The sequence below is a fragment of the Cannabis sativa genome, chromosome 2, assembly GCF_029168945.1.
Source record: "Cannabis sativa cultivar Pink pepper isolate KNU-18-1 chromosome 2, ASM2916894v1, whole genome shotgun sequence".
NCBI lineage: Eukaryota > Viridiplantae > Streptophyta > Magnoliopsida > Rosales > Cannabaceae > Cannabis > Cannabis sativa.
Window position 1 is genome coordinate 51,058,332 of NC_083602.1, and position 21,058 is coordinate 51,079,389.

At 36.1% G+C, this 21,058-nt stretch overlaps 4 protein-coding genes across 5 annotated transcripts; 2 read left to right on the top strand and 2 right to left on the bottom strand.

Annotated features, from left to right (window-relative positions):
- Positions 1–3,242: 3,242 nt before the first annotated feature.
- LOC115721346 (uncharacterized) lies at positions 3,243–4,071 on the top strand. The gene has a single exon (XM_030650625.2). It carries the CDS (start codon positions 3,330–3,332, stop codon positions 3,849–3,851), a length of 522 nt encoding a protein of 173 aa, XP_030506485.1. The 5' UTR covers positions 3,243–3,329; the 3' UTR covers positions 3,852–4,071.
- A 1,125-nt stretch (positions 4,072–5,196) lies between these two features.
- Positions 5,197–9,016, bottom strand: LOC115721344 (protein AGENET DOMAIN (AGD)-CONTAINING P1). The gene is made up of 3 exons (XM_030650619.2): positions 8,021–9,016; positions 6,618–7,079; positions 5,197–5,515 (listed from the first exon to the last, which is right to left on the bottom strand). The coding sequence occupies exons 1-3, from the start codon at positions 8,498–8,500 to the stop codon at positions 5,501–5,503; spliced, it is 957 nt and encodes a 318-aa protein (XP_030506479.1). The 5' UTR covers positions 8,501–9,016; the 3' UTR covers positions 5,197–5,500.
- On the top strand, positions 8,786–16,851 carry LOC115721340 (pentatricopeptide repeat-containing protein At3g62890). Its single transcript, XM_061108835.1, has 2 exons — positions 8,786–11,286; positions 16,736–16,851. Exon 1 carries the CDS (start codon positions 8,786–8,788, stop codon positions 11,162–11,164), a length of 2,379 nt encoding a protein of 792 aa, XP_060964818.1. The 3' UTR covers positions 11,165–11,286; positions 16,736–16,851.
- Positions 16,809–19,921, bottom strand: LOC115721341 (putative pentatricopeptide repeat-containing protein At1g56570). 2 transcript variants are annotated; one of them, XM_030650616.2, is made up of 2 exons: positions 18,503–19,921; positions 16,809–18,383 (listed from the first exon to the last, which is right to left on the bottom strand). In XM_030650616.2, exons 1-2 carry the CDS (start codon positions 19,106–19,108, stop codon positions 17,172–17,174), a joined length of 1,818 nt encoding a protein of 605 aa, XP_030506476.2. In that variant the 5' UTR covers positions 19,109–19,921; the 3' UTR covers positions 16,809–17,171. The 2 variants fall into 2 exon arrangements, with proteins under 2 accessions (XP_030506476.2, XP_030506474.2); XM_030650614.2 differs by having other exon boundaries at positions 16,809–18,386.
- Positions 19,922–21,058: the final 1,137 nt, after the last annotated feature.

Below are 21,058 nucleotides of genomic sequence, written 5' to 3' on the forward strand. Positions count from 1 at the left end.
CATTGCCCCTTTTTTTCTTATCTTCACACAATAAATACAGAAATAAATAAATAAATAAATCCCCAACTACGCTACACGTGGCAGGCCCTCATTGGGTGACATGGTTTAGCCCCCACCGGTAACCCTTTAATTGGGCCATAATTCCTCAACCGTATCATTAATATCACCTCCTTCTTACGTAAAAACCCATCTCTTTCTTCACGTAATTACCATTTTCCCGATTATTTTGTATAGCTAAAAACATTTTTATATTATTATGTGTCATAAAAATAAAAATAAAATATAAAAATCAATATAACGAGGAATTACTTCATGTAGATATGTGATTTTTATATAAAGTGATATATAGAATTTAATTGCAATTTAAGATGTTTTATTGGTTGCTACGTGAATTTTTTGTAAAAGTAAAAAAAAAAATAAAGATTTTTTCATTTTTATACTTCAAAATAGTTTTTTTTATTATTATTTTTACAGAATTCTACATAGAAACTCCTATTCCAACTAATGGATCAACTTAAATCGCAACAAAAAATTGTATAGAAACCCACATAGAAATGGATAAACTACTTTAGAAATTTAAACCGTAAATTTAAAAAAAAAAGTTAAAAAAATAGTATATGGAGTAATTTCCTAAAAAAAAACCCTTATAATATTAAATATAAAAATGAGTATTTTTAATATTTGAATAATTTTAATTTCATTTTATGTATATGATGATGTTGTATATTGAAGTTATTTAAGATAATTGTAAAATTTTAAGAAATTTAAAATTATTTACAATATAAAAAATAAGATTAAAATTTTTTATTTCATATACTTCAAAGTAAAATAAGAGCGTGTGTAACAAATAGTTTGAATTTTATTTGCGATAAATTAAATCATTTTTATTATTTTACCAAAAATTATATAATATCTTAAATAACTGCAATAAATCTATTTTAGGAGAGAGGATCATATAATTTTCTATCACTTTTCACTTTTATTAATTTATTTTTAAATTATTACTATTTGCTTTAGCTGAGAAATTGGAATATAGCTATTTTACACCCACCTAAATACCATTATGCATAGTTGTGTTCCTTTAATTTAATTATTAGAATAATTATCTTTTTTACCCTTGTACTTATGACACTATATTATTATGCCCCTTAATCTATTCAGCTTGTTACAAATAGTCCTTGTATAATTTTATATGCATACATTTACTCCTTCTGTTTATTTTGTTTAAAAATACCGTTTGTATTGATGATGTGGTATTATAATAAAGGATAGAATAGTAATTTCATCTTTTTTAGAGGGAAAATTGACTATGAGGTGGCATAATAACTGACAATGAAAGATGATTAAAAAATGATTTCATAACCTTTTAAAAAAAATTTAATAAAAATAATTTTATTAAAATAATTCCAATCGTTTTTTAGCAGTTCAAATTAGAAAAAGGTGTAAAATTAGGATTCTACAGTATTTGAAGAGATGAATATCACTAGAAAGAACATGGGATTTTTGGAAAATTAAGGTAATGATATTCTATTTTTTGGGATGTTATTTTTCATTTTTTTTTCCTGTGATTGTAATTTTTATGACTTGTAATTTATTTTTTTAATGGTATATAATTTTTCAACTACTATCTATGTATAATGCCACATTATTAATTTAACAGTCAACTTTAGTCAATTTAACAGAATTAGATAGAAAGATTATACTATTCCAACTGATATATTTTAGGGGGTATTTTTAACTACACTTATAGATTAAGGGGCATAATAGTATAGTGTCATAAGTACATGGACTAAAAAAGCTAATTATTCTAATTATTATTGAATGATTGAAGTATGCCCCTAAATTGTTATCATTACTAAATTGTGACTTCAAATTTTAGAAAGAGAGAAATACGATTTAGTAATTATAATAATTTGAAGAATTTAAAGATCTTATGTTTTTATTTACACTTTTGTGAATTTTATTTTACATTTTTACTTATTTTTTCAGAAAAAGAAAAATATTATTTTCGTGTTGCTTTTCCAATAACTTCAAAAAAATATCAACAATGTCAAAACAACCATTTTTCAAAAACAACAGAAAAACAACACCCTATACTTTTATAAAAATAAAATAAAATTTGTAAAAAAAAAAAAACAGCTAAAGTCCATAAAAATGTAAAAGTTTTACTATTTTTGTATGTTTACGAAATAATCCATTTTTTTATTGTATTTATACGACCACTAAACATTTTTTTCATCAATATATAATTTGAAGTTTAAATTTTAACTTTACCAAAAAAGTTTAAATTTTAAAAATACAGTTTGCTGTTAAATTATAGAATGATTTTCTTTAGCAAAAAACCCCTAAACTCCATTCCAAAGAGTAAAAACTCTCAAAAACGAAGAAGAGTTAGATGTCATTGAAGATTCATGGCATCAGTCACGAGAGATTGTGTTGTTGAATACAATTTGAATGATTTGACCACAAAATGTAATAAGATTATGAACAACAATATTAACTGACCTAAAATAATAAAAAAAATGGCATTTAAAAAAAAATTAATTATTAAGTTTTCTCTCTGAACTTTGACATATACTAAATTATGTCCTTTGAACTTTTTTGGCCGTTAAAAATTCTCCGAGATTGTTAAATTTAAGGATTTTTATCTAATTTTATTTAATTTTACTATTTCAAGTACTAAATCATGCTTCCAAGACTTTGATATCTACTAAATCATGTCCCTCAAACTTTTATATTGTATTAAATTATACATCCTGAATTTTCATTCATATTAGAATTTTTTCACTAAAATTAGATAAAAGTCTTTAAATTTAACAATCTTAATAGTTCGGGAATTTTTTAACGGCCAAAAAAATTCAAGGGCATAATTTAATACATGTTAAAGTTCGAGGAAAAAAATTACTAATTAACCTTAAAAAAAACTGGCATTTGTAGTTCTTTCATTTTGTACAGACTATTTGATGATTATACACTTTTTGATAAATTATAGTGAGGACAAAAATTTTATTTATTTTAAAAATAAATAATAATAATAATAATAATAATAATAATAATAATAACAATAAATACAGGTGTGAGAAAGATAGTTAGTTGAACAGTGAGCTGAAAAAAAAGAAAAAGACACAATGAATTACAATGGCATTTGTGAAATTTTGATGAAAAACAAGGGTAGTTTCGAAAGGCAAGTTTTGAAATTTTTGAGGAAATAGAAGGGCAAATATTTGGCATCACAACTATATATGAACCCCACTTACACACCTCTATAGGCCATCACCACCACCACCATCAAAATCCTTTGTTGAGATTTTATATTCAAAGAAAGGAAAATGTCACTAGTAACAGAAGAGATCAGAGCCAAAGCTGAGGTATACCGTGGAGATGAAATCTGTCAAGAAAAATCAAAGGAATTGCTAAATGAGATATTCCTTCCAAATGGGTTGTTGCCATTGAAGGACATTGAGGAGTGTGGTTATGTGAGAGAGACTGGTTTTGTTTGGTTAAAGCAGAAAAAGAGTGTTACCCATAAATTTGACAAGATTGGGAAATTGGTTTCTTATGCTAATGAAGTTACAGCCATTGCTGAGCCACACAGGATCAAAAAGCTAACTGGGGTCAAAACCAAAGAGCTTTTGGTTTGGATTACACTCAGTGATATCTATGTGGATAACCCTCCAACTGAGAAGATCACTTTCAAGACCCCTTCAGGCCTTTCTAGGAGTTTTCCTGTCTCTGCTTTTCAGGTTGAAGAAGAACCCAAGAAAGAAGCAAAGGACAACAAAGATGTCAAGGAGAGCACTAAGGATGTCAATGGAGGAGCTGTGGCTTCTCTTCAGGTCAAAGAGGTTTAGGGATTCTCTTCAAGATGAGGACTTGTAGAAAGGAAAATTAAAATCCTATTACCCAAATCTTTGTTGTCTGTTCCATTGGTTTTTCTGTTTTGTTTTTCCATGTTTTTTCTACTTCAAGTTCTACTGCTTTCAAGTCCCTTTTACTAGTGTTTTTTTTTCTTTTTTTCTCTTTCTTTACTTATAATGAAATAAAAGTTTAGTGCTTTATGTTATGACACAATTAAAGAACTGAACTTTTGTTTAATGGGTTATTTAGAGACAAGACAGAGATATTGATTTACAGAGATTTTAAAGCAAAAATTAATGTGTCTACTTTACTAATTAGATGTTTGGATCAAAAGGGTAAATATATAAACATCATGGGAACTTTAGAAGTTGTCATTGGTTTGGATTAGATTAATAGAAAGAATCATTTATCATCATCTTCAATCACTTTCCAATTTACACCAATTTTTGGGTTATGGGAATACTTACTGAACCTTGAAATGATGTCTCAACTGGATGCATTTAATCACTGCATTGCTGGAAACAACCCAGTACAGAAAGTCAAAATGGTACAAAAAAAGAAAGTACAGACTAGTGTAGAGTGTCTATGTTGTAAGACAGATGATATTTAATTTCTTGTATATAGGTAGGTAGCAGGAGTTCTAATTAAGATCTTATTGCAATTTTTTTTTTCTCAATTTTAATGTCTCAAAACATATTTCTAGATATTTTTTTGTCAATTGCATATTATAGTTATAATATTAAAATTATAATTTTTTTTTAAAATTCTAAATAATTATAGAAACACATTATTTTCTTAAAAAAAATTCAAAAAATAAAATAAAGAGATTATTATAAGTATAACGTAAATTGCTATAAAAAGTAAAGAGATTATTTTACAAATACATAAAAACAATAAAAGATTACAAAAATACGGTTGTAATTTTAAATATTTTTATAATTTTTTTAATTTTATTTATTGAAAATACAATATGTTGATGTATTTTATATTGTACTCTTGTTAATTTATTATTGATTTTTTTGTTATTTTTTAGCTGTTTTGATGATATTTTCCTGTTATTTTCATGTAATTTTTTTATTATTTTAACATTGTTTTTATAAAATACTGTAAAAATATATAAAATAAAATTAAACGTAAAAATATAGAAAAATAATATATTATATAATAATTCTAAAAATAAATTAAAAATTATATTCCACCGGAAATTAAAATTAGCATTCTACCAATTATTATTAGGTAGATAACCCATTTAACAGAATAACTTCTTTTTTTTAGGTGAACAAGTAAACCTATAAAGATCTTAACTTTAATGCAAATAAATCAGATAAAGCCAAAGAGTTTAACAATGAAGGCTATTTCTCAATCTATTCATTCAAATTTTGTTATCCCAAATGGTAAAAATTGTGCCTGAGAAAAACTATCAAGTAAGAAAAAGAAAAGCTGGGATTGTATTGAACTTACTTAACCTCGAAATAAGTAACAATTAAGCCAGAAATTTACAGGCATATAAACATGGTTGAAATTGAAAAAGCAAAGAAGCTGTGATCTGAACTCTGTTTTCTTCATCAATAGTAAGTAGAGTTAATGGCTTCAATCAAAACGACAAGTTCAACCGCAATTTTGTAGTAATTTGGTTTGGCCATCAAAACTTTAATGCCTGTCAAGGACAAGTGTTAGAATCCTGGTAATGTACAATACAATTGGAAAAACTTAACTCATAAGAAAGACATTTAAAGCTTGTTTTGTTTTTGGTCAAAGAATATGATATCCTTTTACATCTTTACTACCCCACAATGATTTGCTTTGAGAGGTTTTTAGTTGGCAGTTGAAGCTCTAGTTAAAGCTCTTACTTGTTTATCACATTTTTCACAAATTTCACTGCTCACACTTCTGGATTTGATGTCAGTAAATTATAAATTAGCTCCTTAAGGCTATTCCCAAACCTTCTACAGATTTCTTTCCATTTTTTATTCTTCTTGAAACTATTTGAGGACCAAAATAATAAAGTCTATAGTACATGTGGTCATAGTAGGGCCTAGTAGTTTCACATTCTTCTTATAAAGACTTCTAAATTCCAATCCTTCTTTTTCTAATATATATACACAAAAAAAAGTTCTACAATAAACCCTCTAAAGTGATATTTCAGTAGATTTTCTATCTATTTCGATGGCATTAGAGTTTTTTAAGCCATTTTTTTTCATGATATTTTAATTATTTAGGATCTCTTGTAAATTTTTAAAAAAAAATCTAATTTTTTATAATGTTAAAACTAAGATTCAAATATTTTGTTACACGTGTTACCATTTTTTTCTTATACGTGTGGTAAGTAACTGTTTGAACCTTATTTTTGACACTATAAACTATTTCGAATTTTTTAAAAATTTATAAGAAATCTTAAATAACTACAACATACACAATGGTGAAAAAGAATTAAACTATATAAGAGTCTACCTAAATACTCATTTAGAATAAGGGTATACTGCAGAATAAAAAAGTAATCACTTGAATCTTGTGGAAGCAAACCACATGTTTCACCATATATTCATGACTTTACTCAAATAAGTTATATAACTTTCCACATTGCTTTATTCATGAAAAAACCTTTACATATATATAAATATTTTCATATGATTCATTCCCAGCAGAGCAAGCAAGCCAAGTGTTATAAATTAATAGTTGTAAGAAAACAACTTAATATACAAAAGCCTTGCCTAGCCTCACTTGAAGAATTATTCTGCTTACAAATATAGAATACATACCTGAAAAGTCACAAGCCATTTACCATTAATCCATTCCTGATGAGGCCTCAATTCAGAGTGATGAAATTGCATTTCCTCCTTAGTACTCTTAAAGTAGACAAAATATCTTGAGTTTGTATCAATCTTCGAAATCACACCAACCCACCAGCCATCATTGTAAAAAGCATCAACCTCTTCAAACAACCGAAAACAACCATCCCTTAAAGTTTCTGGTGGAGAAGGTCTAATATGGATTTTATCTATCTCTTCTCTCAGAAACTCTTTGTCATCATCTGTCCTCAAGTTCTGGTACTCCACAAGAAACTTGTCTTCCCCTATTGGTTCAACAATGGTTGCTGTGAACCAAGCACCTTGGAAACCATCTTCATCACTGTTCACCTCAATTATAGTCCCCTTCTCAAACCCAAGCGTTTCTTCCTTTGTTTCTTCAGTAGAATTTATCTCCATTTCAATTTGCATTTTCTGTATACATGAGAAACTAAGCTTGTAAAAGCTAAGCAAGACAATGCAGAAGATGACACTCCCATCATATATATTTGAATGAATGAACAGAGCAAAGATAATAAAGAACAAAATGTGAGTTTGCTATAAGAAAATTTCTTACTATTGTAAGTCAAAAGATATCTGTGGGAAAATAATCTAACTAACAATGTTAATCAAGAACTTAACAGCTAAAGGATTATTCAAGTTAGTAAGAACACAAATTAAACAGAGAAATATACTGGTTCAAGACCATAGATCAATGCAATCCATGGACTTATTCCAGTTTGGGAACACTATCTCTTCTAAGTATTGATTGAGCAATAATCTTTGTACACCACAGTCCAGCAGGAACAACAGCTCTCATAGATTCACTCAAGTGTATCTTTCCTCAAACTCGAAACCGAGCTAGCATATTCATCAACATATGGAGCTCCATACAAAACCCAAGAAAAACCTCTCACTCTTTCTTTGTACCCTCTCAGTTTGCTCTTCTCTTCTCTCTTGTCTCGAAAAGTAGATGAAGTTGGCTATGTATTAGGCGTATGATTTGAAATCCCAGTAGGAAGGAAAGTTTGTTGAAGTTGATTGAAAAACCAACTGTCCTAACGGATTTGGTGGGTTGGATTTATAGGAACTAATACCACAATTTCAAATGATTTTGTCCTCATCTAAGAAGAATATTTTGTTTTGTTCTTGTTCCCCTATACACAAACAAAATGCATCAAACTTCCTAAACACAATGAACCAATCGTTCTCATGTAGAAAATAGTGACATTTGGGAAAAGAAGCCAACATGCGAAAATACAGGAGAGAAAATGTCCAAACTTTAAAGGTAAAGAAAAGTTCCAAACTTGTAAAAACAGAGACAGAGTTGAGTATAAGAGTTAAACCCCATTACGAAAAGCGAAAGCTTTTCAAACCTGTTGTTCATCTTCTTTGTTTTCAACCAACTGTGGAGTCCAAATCCCATCGACCCACTTGCGGTGGAGCCTCATACTCTCCTTGGCAAACTCCATTTCCTCCTTATAATCACCAAAGAACACTCGAAACCTCCCATTTCCCAAGTCCCTTGTCACCGTAGCCTCCCACCACCCATCATCGTGGTACACGTCGACCTCTTCCCCAATCGTGCAAACCCATTTGGTGTCCGGCGGAAGCGCCGGCCGGAGCTGAGCTAAACGCACCACTTCCCTCAAGGGTTGGAACCCATTTGGCGATTCTTCAACCAGGGTTTTGTATTCGACCAAGTATGAGTCAGAAGCTTGGGAACTCACTATGGAACCCAAGTAGAAGGATCCTCGGAAACCTGGCTCCTTGGAGCTGATCTCGACGGCGGAACCGGGAGTAAAGATGCTGTTTTTAGAGGTAGAGATTGGTTCGAGTATAGGCTTTCGAGGCATTTTGGATTTTCTTTCGAGGTTTTAGAAGGGTTTTTTGAGTATTTGACTCTCTAGTCTTTCAAGTCTTAAATTGCATTGGAAAGATTCCTCTTTTCTTTATATCCTTGGGGAATGAGTAAGAGAGGAAAACCATCAAGATATCCCAAGGACCAAAAATCAAATCTTTAATGTCACACACTTACATAATTATATATGTATATGGCTTGTACTATAAGTTTTTTGCCTTATTTTGCTTGAATTGATCCCATTACTCCATTAGTTTATCTAAAAATCAAATCTTTATCTATGAGTTTGGTCCATCTGAGACACCTTTCTTCAGCCATAAAATCTACTCTGAATCACAAGACAACTATAAATGTATCAATCTTAGAGACACACTTGAACAAATGCCAAAATTTCAAGCAATTCAAGCAAGTACTTTCTCAAATGGTCTTGACTGGGTTCATCAAAGACACATTTGCAGCAAGTAGGCTTCTCAAGTTCTCAACTGAGTTACCCTTTATTCATGTTGATTACTCCCTCTATATATTCAATCTCATTGAGAACTCAAATGGGTTCATTTGGAATACTATGATGAGAGCTTATGTACAGAGAAACTGTCCTCAAAAGGCTCTGTTTATGTACAAATCTATGTTGGAGGAAAACATGGGTCCTGATTACTACACATACCCACTTCTGGTTCATGCTTGTGCTGTTCGGTTATCTCAAATTGAAGGGAAACAGATGCATAGTCATGTCTTCAAAATGGGTTTTGATTTAGATGTTTATGTTCAGAACACATTGATTAACATGTATGCTGTTTGTGAAAATATGGCTGATGCAAGGAAGCTGTTTGATGAAAGTCCTTGCTTAGATTTAGTAACATGGAATTCAATATTAGGAGGCTATGTTCAAACGGCCAATGTAGTTGAGGCTAGTTATATCTATGATCGTATGCCAGTAAAGAACACAATCGCTTCAAGCTCAATGATTGCGATGTTTGGTAAGGCAGGTTTGGTAACCGAGGCTTGTCATTTGTTCGATGATATGCCTGAGAAAGACATGGCTTCGTGGAGCGCTGTCATTTCTTGTTATGAACAGAATGAGATGTTCAATGAGGCTTTGGCTATGTTTACGAAAATGAATGCTAATGGAATTAAGTTGGATGAAGTTGTGGTGATTACTGTTCTTTCTGCTTGTACAAACTTGTTGATCGTCCAGACAGGGAAAATGGTCCATGGTTTGGTCGAGAAAATTGGAATCGAAACTTATGTTAACCTGCAAAATGCTTTGATTCACATGTACTCGAGTTGCGGTGAAATAATGGCTGCTCAGAATTTGTTTAATGCAGCTCATCTTTTGAATCAGATAACTTGGAACACCATGCTATCTGGGTACTTAAGATGTGGTTTAGTTGACAATGCCAAGGCATTATTTGATTCCATGCCAGAGAAAGATGTCATCTCATGGAGTGCAATGATATCAGGCTATGCTCAACATGACTGCTTCTCTGAGACTCTGGCGTTATTCCAGGAAATGCAGAGGTTTGGAGTCAAGCCTGATGAGACCACTTTGGTAAGTGTTATCTCAGCTTGTACTCACTTGGCTGCCCTGGATTTGGGAAAATGGATTCATGCCTATATAAGGAAAAACAGTTTAAAGGTCAATCCCATATTGGGCACAACCCTTATAGACATGTACGTGAAATGTGGCTGTGTAGATAATGCAATGGAAGTTTTTCAGGGGATGCCAGAGAAGGGAATTTCCACTTGGAATGCCCTCATTCTTGGATTGGCTATGAATGGGTTGGTAGAGAAGTCACTGCACATGTTTTCAGAGATGAAATCATGTGAGGTAGCACCTAATGAGATCACTTTTGTTGCTGTTCTTGGGGCATGCCGACACATGGGCTTGGTTGAGGAGGGGCGTCGCCATTTCAATTCCATGATTCAAGAACACAAGGTAGAACCCAATGTTAAGCATTATGGCTGTATGGTTGATCTTTTAGGACGTGCAGGTATGCTGAAAGAGGCCGAGGAACTGATCAAAAGTATGCCTATGACACCAGATGTTTCGACTTGGGGTGCCTTACTTGGGGCTTGTAAGAAACATGGAAACCATGAGATGGGGGAGAGGATTGGAAGAATGCTCATTGAGCTTCAGCCAGATCATGATGGTTTCCATGTGTTGTTGTCGAACATATGTGCTTCAAGAGGAAACTGGGATGATGTTCTTGATGTCAGGGGAACAATGATGCGTCGTGGGGTGGTGAAGACCCCGGGTTGTAGCATTATTGAAGCAAATGGTATAGTTCACGAGTTTCTTGCCGGGGACAAAACACACCCCATGATACAAGAGATTGAGAAAAAGTTGGATGAAATGGCGACGAGATTGAAGATGGAAGGTTATGCACCAGAGACTAATGAGGTTTCACTCGACATTGATGAAGAAGAAAAGGAAACTGCTCTTTTAAAACACAGCGAAAAGCTTGCCATTGCCTTTGGACTTATCAGTACCAGTCCTCCAACACCAATAAGGATAATGAAGAATCTGAGAATATGCAATGACTGTCATACAGCAGCGAAGTTAATCTCGAAAGCATATAATCGCGTGATTGTGGTGAGGGATCGACATCGTTTTCATCATTTCAACAATGGTTCTTGTTCTTGCCTGGAGTATTGGTAGTAGAAGATAAGATGTAAGCTAAATGGCCAACTCTTGGAATCAAAACATCATATTGTAAAGATTTGGAAATTACTTTGTTATTTTGAATCTTTAATATTGAGTTAGCAATTATTTGAATTAAGGTCCAAATATGATAAGTACCTGCTACCTGCTGTTGATAGCTTCTCCCACAGTAACAATATCACAGCAACAACAATTAAGAAGAACAATTAAAATGCAACAGATGGATAGAGAAGTAGTGAGCTGTTATTGATCAAATGGAAATAGAGATTATATCTCTTACAACAGAAAGGAAATTATAAGTGTTCACTCTTACAATGGTAGAGAGCAAGAGCCCTCTACTGATGCAAGATTTTACTCTCAAATTGCATAACTAACTCTCAGCCACACCCAAACACTAAAAGGCAGCTCACTTGATACAAAATTACTGAAAAGCCCTCAGCCCACTAACTTAATTGCGTTTACCCCTTCTCACATAGGTAAATCTCACCTTAGGCTTCGGGTGTCCATCATTACCCCCCCCTAAATCTCTAACCTTGTCCTCAAGGTTGAAAGCAGGAAACTGAGCTTGGATGGTGTCAAAATCTTCCCATGTCGCTTCAAACAAAGGCAAGTCCTTCCAGCGAATCAACACTTCAATGGGGGCCCCTTGGGATGATGGCCGCTGACGCACATTCAACAACTCAGCTGGTTCCACCACCAACTCCAAATCCGCAGTCAAAGTAGGTGGAATAGTTGGTGAAGAGTGTGCTGTGCCAACTGTCGCACGAAGTTGAGAGACATGGAACACCGGATGCACAGCAGATGACACGGGAAGGTCCAAACGATACGCCACTGGTCCCACTCGCTGCAGAATCGTAAAAGGACCGTAGAAACGAGCAGCCAGCTTCTCGTTTTTGCGGATGGCAAGAGATTTCTGTCGATAAGGGCGGAGTTTAAGGAAGACATGGTCGCCAACGGCAAATTCCACGTGCCGACGCGACGAATCAGCCGCGGCCTTCATTTTGTGTTGAGCACGCAACAGATGCATCTTGAAATCATCCAGAAACCCATCCCTTTCTTCCAAATACTGCTCCACAGCTAACACAGCAGTAGACCCATCTGAGTAACGGATCAAGGGTGGAGGGTCACGTCCATAGAGTACCCGAAAAGGTGTACAACCCAAGGAAGAATGGTAAGTGGTGTTATACCAATATTCAGCCCAAGACAACCATTTAGCCCAAGCCTTAGGCCTATCCGAAGCGAAGCAACGAAGATACGTTTCCAAACAACGATTGACCACTTCCGATTGGCCATCCGTTTGGGGGTGGTAAGCAGTGCTATGTCTCAGCTGAGTGCCCTGAAGGCGAAACAGTTCAGCCCAAAAATGGCTCAGAAAGACCCGATCCCGATCCGAGACAATGGTACGAGGAAGGCCATGAAGCTTGACAACCTCTCGGATAAAGTGTTCGGCGACCGTACGAGCTGTAAATGGATGTTTGAGGGGAATGAAATGGCTATACTTGCTCAGCCGATCCACCACCACAAGTATTGTGTCGACACCCTCCGACTTGGGTAAGCCTTCAATGAAATCCATAGTCAAATCTTCCCATACTTGAGCGGGTAATTCCAATGGCTGCAGTAACCCCCCTGGTGACATAGCAAGATGCTTGTTTCGTTGGCAAATGTCACAAGCGCGGACAAAGTCCCCCACGCGAGCCTTCATGCCCACCCAATACACATCCCCACGCAGACGAAGGTAAGTGCGGTACTCTCCGGAATGACCACCCACGGGAGAGCTATGATACTCTTGCAAGAAATGCGGAATTAAAGAAGATGTAGCTGCCAAGACCAACCGGTTGCGATACAACAACCGACCCTTTGTCAAAGTGAATCCCGGCACTTCTTTCCCTTGTTCTAAATCTGCCACAACACGTGAGAGGAAAGGATCTTGACTGTTTTCTTGTTCAACCACTGCCCAATCCAGCCAAGTCGAGGTAGTGAGCACACAACACTCCCTAGCCTGCACCCGAGACAAGGCATCAGCAGCCCGGTTGCCCACCCCAGGCCGGTACTGAATGTCAAAATCATACCCTAACAGTTTCACCAACCACTTCTGATGTTCCGGAGTCACCAATCGTTGTTCAAGCAGAAACTTCAAACTCTGTTGATCGGTTCGAACAATGAAGCGACGCCCCAATAAGTAAGGCCGCCACTTGAGGATCGCCAACACGATGGCCATCAATTCCTTCTCATAAATGGATTTAAGCTGAGCACGGGGTTTCAAAATCTGACTGAAGTATGCGATAGGACGACCCTCTTGCATTAAAACAGCCCCTAACCCGTACCCTGAAGCATCCGCTTCCACCACAAAGGGCTTGCGAAAATCAGGCAAAGCAAGGACAGGTACCGTGGTCATGGCGGTCTTCAACGCATGAAAGGCTTCAGTGGCAGCTGTGGACCAGTGGAAGTTGTCCTTCTTCAGTTGGTCCGTTAGTGGCCGAGCAATACTCCCATAGTCTTTGACGAACTTGCGGTAATACCCTGTAAGACCAAGAAATCCGCGTAACTCCTTGAGCGTAGTTGGCACGGGCCAAGATAACATAGCCTGGATCTTGGAGTTATCCACGGCTACTCCGTGTCCACTTACAATATGACCCAAATATTCAATTTGCCGCTGTCCAAACGAGCACTTCTTGAGATTTGCAAAGAACTCGTGGTCAAGGAGGAGTTGTAAAACCATCTCGAGGTGCTGCAAGTGAGTCGTCTCATCAGGACTATACACCAGAATATCGTCAAAGAACACTAACACGCACTCGCGGAGCAATGGCTTGAAAATGGCATTCATCTGAGATTGAAAGGTCGCGGGGGCGTTGGTGAGTCCAAACGGCATAACCAAAAACTCATAGTGGCCTTCGTGGGTACGAAACGCAGTTTTGTGGACATCCTCGGGCCGAACCCGGATTTGATGGTAACCCGATCTCAAGTCCAATTTTGAGAACACTTGAGCGCCATGAAGCTCATCTAACAACTCATCAATCACCGGTATAGGGAACTTGTCCGGTATTGTCTCTCGATTCAAAGCCCGGTAATCCACGCAAAACCTCCAACTACCATCTTTTTTCTTCACTAGTAAGACCGGGCTCGAGAATGGGCTGTTACTATCTTGACAAATGCCGGCTGCCAACATTTCCGTTACCAATCGCTCTATCTCTCCTTTTTGGAAGTGTGGGTAACGGTAAGGTCTCACACTCACGGGTGCTGCATCGGGGCGCAAGTTGATGGTGTGATCGTGTTGGCGTGAAGGTGGTAGCTTCGTGGGCACCTCAAACACCTTGGAGTACCGTGCCAATAACGAAGAAATGTCCTCATTGTAGTGTATCTCTGTTGCCACCACTGCCGCAATGCCGAGTTCAATCAACACTCGTTTTTCAGTTCGCAAAATCCCAAGCATAGCCTTCAATGACACCGGTATCTTATGAAGAGAAGGATCTCCTTGCAACACAATTTTTTGACCGCCCACCATGAACTCCATTTTATGATCTTGCCAATAATGAGTAGTTTTTTTCAAAGTTTCCAGCCATTGTACCCCCAATATTACATCCGTGCTTCCCAATGGCAGAGGAAGAAAATCTTCCCTTATGTAAATACTTTGCAGCTCTAACGGAACCGAGCGACACACCCCAGCCCCTTTTACCGCCCGTCCGCTTCCCATTTGTACCCCATAAGCCTCGCTCGTAGATTGGCAGTTTCAATTTGGTCGCCAACTCAGTGGTGATGAAATTGTGAGTGGCGCCACTATCAATTAAAACCACCACCTCTTGCCCGTTGATGCAACCCAAGAGTTTCATGGTCTTTGGTGATGTCAACCCAGCCACCGAATTCAAGGAGACCTCCACTATCTGAGCTTCAGCCGCCTCCATTGATGGTGTATCGAGGGCGTTGGGAGTCCAATCTTCCGGTGGGTCTTCTATCGGCTCATCTTGTACCACAATCACTTGTAACTCAGCTGATTTACATTCATGCCCCCTATACCACCGTTCATCACACTTATAACACACACCTCGGTTTCTTTTTTCCCTCAGTTCCGCCTCTGTATACTTCTTGAATCGAGTGGGTGAAGTTGAAGATTGAGTGGACTTGTAGCTGGAACTAGACGAAGCTGGGGAAAGAGGAGATGACATGTGAGGTTGCACGTGAGTCCCTTTAGTGGCTTCAGAGTTGAAAAATGAGTTGATGGGTCTTATTGGGCCTGGGCTAGACTTACTCGGCCCAATCCGTGAGTTACGGACTAAAGCTTGGTTGGCTTCAATGGACTCAGCCAGCTCCATTGCCTTGATCAACCCATTGGGCTCCAAGAGGCGTAGTGGGCCTTGCACCTCCATCTTCAAACCATTAACAAAGGCAGCAAGCAATGCCTGATCGGACATCTGCCCCATGGATGCCGCCAAAGCTTCAAACCGGCGTCGATACTCCTGCACCGAAGTCGCCTGCTGCTGTAGTTGGAAAAAACGGTCATACACCGTCCCTTCGTGCGCCGGTCGGAACCTGCGAATCACCATCTCCTTTAATTCTTCCCACGAGTTAATGGGCTGCCTAGAATTTTCCCACCGAAACCATCGAAGGGCTGCCCCTTCTAAGCACAACACCGCCGCCTCGAGTTGCTCCGTTGGGTTTAATCGTTGGAGACCGAAGTATCGATCGGCTCTGAACGTCCACTCATCGGGGTCGTCGCCGGAGAAGACGGGCAACTCAATTTTCCTGGCTGTGAACTCCGAACGGCGTACCCAATCTCCCTCTCTATTGTTTGAAGCGACTGCTGCCGGAGAAGGAGGCCGTTCGTTGATGGATCTCCGGCCCGTACTCGGCGTTGGTCCCTGGGTTTCACGGAGGGATAGCATCTCATCTGAGATTTTTGCTTGACCGTTCAAACACATCCGCACCTGCTCCGCCAACCCCGATATCGTCCGATCTTTACCCATTTGGCTATTCTTGATCTCTCCTAGGATGGATTTGATACTGCTCATATCTGTCTTCAAACTGTTCATATCTAGCTTCAAACTTCCCACATCCGCCTCTATTCCATCAATTCTTTTTTCCATCCTCGTCGACGGCATCCACCAGTGACCGGTGCTCTGATACCAATTGATAAGTACCTGCTACCTGCTGTTGATAGCTTCTCCCACAGTAACAATATCACAGCAACAACAATTAAGAAGAACAATTAAAATGCAACAGATGGATAGAGAAGTAGTGAGCTGTTATTGATCAAATGGAAATAGAGATTATATCTCTTACAACAGAAAGGAAATTATAAGTGTTCACTCTTACAATGGTAGAGAGCAAGAGCCCTCTACTGATGCAAGATTTTACTCTCAAATTGCATAACTAACTCTCAGCCACACCCAAACACTAAAAGGCAGCTCACTTGATACAAAATTACTGAAAAGCCCTCAGCCCACTAACTTAATTGCGTTTACCCCTTCTCACATAGGTAAATCTCACCTTAGGCTTCGGGTGTCCATCAATTATTTGGAAATTACTTTGTTATTTTGAATCTTTAATATTGAGTTAGCAATTATTTGAATTAAGGTCCAAATACCATTTTCATGGAGTCTAGCAAGTTCATCCACAAACCATGATTGTATATAGTTAAACAGATCAATAATAAAATAGCAAGAAAACCAACTTGCTTGTTTTTATTATCACTTTGGTTAACAAATTAAATCAATAGGGTAAGCAGATATTATACATTTAGAATGAATCTTGAAATGTACAAATAATCATTCTGGTTATGCATATGTATTTCTACCTTCAATTCCTTCTTGTTTGTTTTCCTTTAAATCTAACCAATACTCTAAACCCCCTTCTCAACAAAAGATGCATTATTTTTCCTATTCTTCACATTATCCTCTTTGTATAGTGAAAAAAATACTCTTCTGTTCCTAGTTGGTCCACCTTCATGCATTTTGCAAAGATGTTGACAAGAATAAAATGCCTTTTCGGTCTTCAATACCAGCTTCCTTCTTCAAGTTCCATCTTGTAGGTCATGTATTAAGCAATCTAAATTGGGTTCATACTCTGTCTCTCTCATCTGTTGAATCAACAATTCCAAAATTGCATACACCCTCTTTGTATGAGACCCTATTTTATCTCCAACAACAAAACTATACACCTGGTTTCTTACCTCAATCCAACTCCTCCCTGCTTCTTTCTTGTTCCCCATACCTCTAATCAAGTTCATTGTCTTTGCATATTCCCTCCACTTACCATCAGCAGCGTAAATTATCGATAGCAACACATAGGCCTCCACCGTATTTGGCTTCAAATCCAATATTTCGGTAGCAGCCAATTTTCCCAAATGTGGAAGCTTGTGTGCTTTACAAGCTCCAAGAAGAGCACCCCAGACAGACTCATTAGGCTTTATAGGCATATTTTGAATTAATTCATAAGCCTCAGCAACTCGGCCAGAACGGCCAAGCAAATCAACCACACATCCATAAATCTCCTGATCTGGAGTAACATTATAATCACTTGTCATTGTATGGAAATACCTCAAGCCTTCTTCAACAAGGCCAGCATGACTACAGGCACTCAAAACTGCCATAAACACTATTTGATCAGGTCTAATTCCTGATGTTACCATCTCATCAAACAATTCAACAGCTTCTTTTCCAAATCCATGGGATCCATATCCAATCATCATGGAAGTCCAGGAGACTAAATTCTTATCACACATTTCGTCAAAAACTTTGCGCGAGTCAGCTATGTTTCCACATTTCGCATACATGTCAATAAGGGCATTAGTTACTTCCAGATTCTGGTTAAAACCTCGCCGAAAAATCCCACCATGAACCTGTTGTCCACAGGCCAAAACAGCTAAGTCGGCACAACCAGCTGCTACACTGCTAAATGTGAAGCAATTTGGACTAAAGCCTTGTGATTCCATCTGTGAAAACAAATATAGACATTCACTTGAATCTATTCTTTGATATCCGGCAATCAAAGTGTTCCAAGTAATCAAATTCTTTTCACTCATTTCAAGAAAGCATTGGTTAGCCTCTGGCAAACAAGTAAACCTACAATACATATCTAGTATTGAGTTCATCACAGCAAGATTGGATTCAAACCCACATTTGATCACGGCCGCCTGTATTTGCCTCCCAGAAGTACGCGAGCCAATCGAAGCGCAAGCTCTAACTGCAATTGAAAAGCTAAAGGGGTTCAGTTCTGCATCCTCCTGCTAGCCAAGATATTCAAGAAATTCATTAACATGGCAGAAAGCTCCCAAATTCAGTAACACAACTTGAATTCAAGTGATCATTCAATCAAACGTTAGAGATTGTAACAGTCATTTACCTGTAGCATTTGCTGGAAAACTCGAAGCCCCATATAACCATCACCTCTGTGAGTGAAACCAGTGATCAAAGTAGTCCAGGAAACAGCATTTTTCACACATAAATCCCGAAAAACCTGACACGCATCGTCCATGGTAGCACAACAAGTAGCATACATATCCATGACTGCATTTTCCACGTAAATGCTTCCTTCCATACCAAGCTTAATAGCCAAACCATGCACTAAAGCCCCACATGAAAGAGACTTCATTCCCTTACAAGCTTTGAAAACACTGGTGAAAGTAAAAGCATTTGGGGTGACTTCATTCTTTACCATCTCAGAAAACAAAACCCATGATTGGGTATGGTGATTGCAAGAAGTGTAGCCTTCCACCATGGCAGTCCATGCAACCACGTCTCTGTGAGGCATTTCATCGAACACCAAGCGTGCATCTTTGACCAAGCCTTGGTCTAAGTAGGATTTCATTAGATTGGTGGCCAAGATTGATGGTGCTTTGGGCAAGAAGGGTGTGTTTGGTTGGGTTATGGGGTTTTGTAAGGAGCTTCGAACCATGTGTGGGATTGAATGGAAATGAGCTTTGGACATTATGAGTTTTTTAGTGCTCATTTCATTTCAATATTTCATAATCAAAGTTCTGTACCTCTTCTTATTTTATTTTATTTTTTATTTTTCAAATGACAGACCATCAAAGTTACTTGAATTTGGTTTTCAAACGACAATATTATGGAATAAACGACATATATTAAAATGATTCTTTTTTATCATTTTGAACTATGGAAGTTCACATAAATGATTAATTAAAAGTTTTAGAAACAAGGAAACTAAAAAGACTTTTCCATTTTCTTTCAAATCTCTCCAACTAGTAATTAATCTCACCATTAGCCATTGCTTGATTTTTTAGCCTGACTAGGGTTTGCCAGCAGTTTCTTAGCCTTACACTATGGCTCTGGTCGAGTCGTGTTGATTCCCACACTATTTTTAGGATTGTTGCTATCCTTCTGTCTATGAGTTATTTTCTTCTCCATCTTCTTTGTTTAGAGGTATGTCTTAGAGATTTGAGTTGTTCATTAGCTTTGGATTGAATCTTCACTGGTGTTGATTTTCTTATTTTTATTTGCTATGTTTATTTTTTTGTTTTTAATAATGATGTTGTTTCACCACCTTGCTATTGTTATAGTAGTAGGGCTTTTAACATTCATGGTAGAGAATTTTAGTCTTGTTTTTTTTTTTGGACGTTTTTAGTCTTGTTTCTTTTTGGGACATTGGTAAAATATCAATTAGCTCAAGGTGTGTATGTGTTAGTAGCATAATTATCTTTCAAATATGGAAGATTCTCAGATTGTCATTGGCTTCATAGTTTATTATGCGATTGTTAGTTATGTTTGTTATCGCTATGATTAGTCATTTGTTTGCTTCTTTTTATTCTAAATTAAATAATATTGTTGTTTTGCTTAATTTTTATTGCAAAATCTTTAATGTCATGTTCATTTGGATTAGAGATCTAATATTTTTCATATTTTCTTTGATGTTTCAATACCATTATTGTTATATTAATTGAAAGTGATATTGGGTATTCATTCATATTTCGTAAACAAATTTATCTTTGAGATATCATGTTGCCCACTAATGAATTGTTAATAGGGTAAATTGCGGTATAAATACCTAGTGTTTTAGATTTTATACACTTAAATACCTAATGTTTATTTTTGGAGGCAAAAATACTTAATATTACAATTCTCTTACACCGTTACTACCACTTCCGTAAATATAGACACGTGGAGGGCACAAATGCATTACATTTATTTATTTTATTTTAAAATTTAATATTTTTAATATCAAAAACTAAATACTACTTGTTTAAAAAAAAAAATAAGAGAGATACAATACTAAATTACCATAGCTGAGTGAACCAGTGCAGTATATGGAACATGATTATTGAATTGAAGTGTCAATATCATGTGAAAATTGTTATGAGAACTGGTTTTTTTTTCTTTTTTTGAAACAAGTAGCATTTAATTTCTGATATTAAAAATATTAAGTTTTAAAATAAAATAAAAATAAATGTAATGCATCTGAACCCTTCACGCGTCCATATTTATGAGTTAACGGAAGTGGTAGTAACAGTGTAAGAGAATTGTAACATTAGGTATTTTTGCCTCCAAAAATAAACATTAGGTATTTAAATATATAAAATCTGAAACATTAAGTATTTATGCCGCAATTTACCCTTGTTCAAATATATACATTATCCTATTTTTAGGATTATAAATTATTCAAAAATTTTAATTTTTCTTACAAATAGTTTTATATAAAAAAAAATAAAAACAAAAATAAACTCCTAAAGGATGTACTATATGACTTATCTTATTTTTAATTTTTTGAAATTTTAAATTAGATTAAATTTTTAAAAAATTATTTTTTAAATATAAAAATGAAATTTCATATAAAAAAAGGTTATTTTTTTCTTTCTTTTTGAATAATTTAAATTTACTTATGGAAAAAATAATTTTTATGAAGGAGATTATAAAAATATTCATTTAGTACATTGTGTTTTTA

Coding starts and splice junctions, on each gene's coding strand:
- LOC115721346 (XM_030650625.2), top strand. CDS start 3,330: ATGTCACTAGTAACAGAAGAGATCAGAGCCAAAGCTGAGGTATACCGT.
- LOC115721344 (XM_030650619.2), bottom strand. CDS start 8,500: ATGCCTCGAAAGCCTATACTCGAACCAATCTCTACCTCTAAAAACAGC. Junction 7,080..8,020: donor ACAAAGAAGATGAACAACAG/GTTTGAAAAGCT, acceptor TCATGTATACAG/AAAATGCAAATTGAAATGGA.
- LOC115721340 (XM_061108835.1), top strand. CDS start 8,786: ATGAGTTTGGTCCATCTGAGACACCTTTCTTCAGCCATAAAATCTACT.
- LOC115721341 (XM_030650614.2), bottom strand. CDS start 19,108: ATGAGCACTAAAAAACTCATAATGTCCAAAGCTCATTTCCATTCAATC. Junction 18,387..18,502: donor TTTTCCAGCAAATGCTACAG/GTAAATGACTGT, acceptor TATCTTGGCTAG/CAGGAGGATGCAGAACTGAA.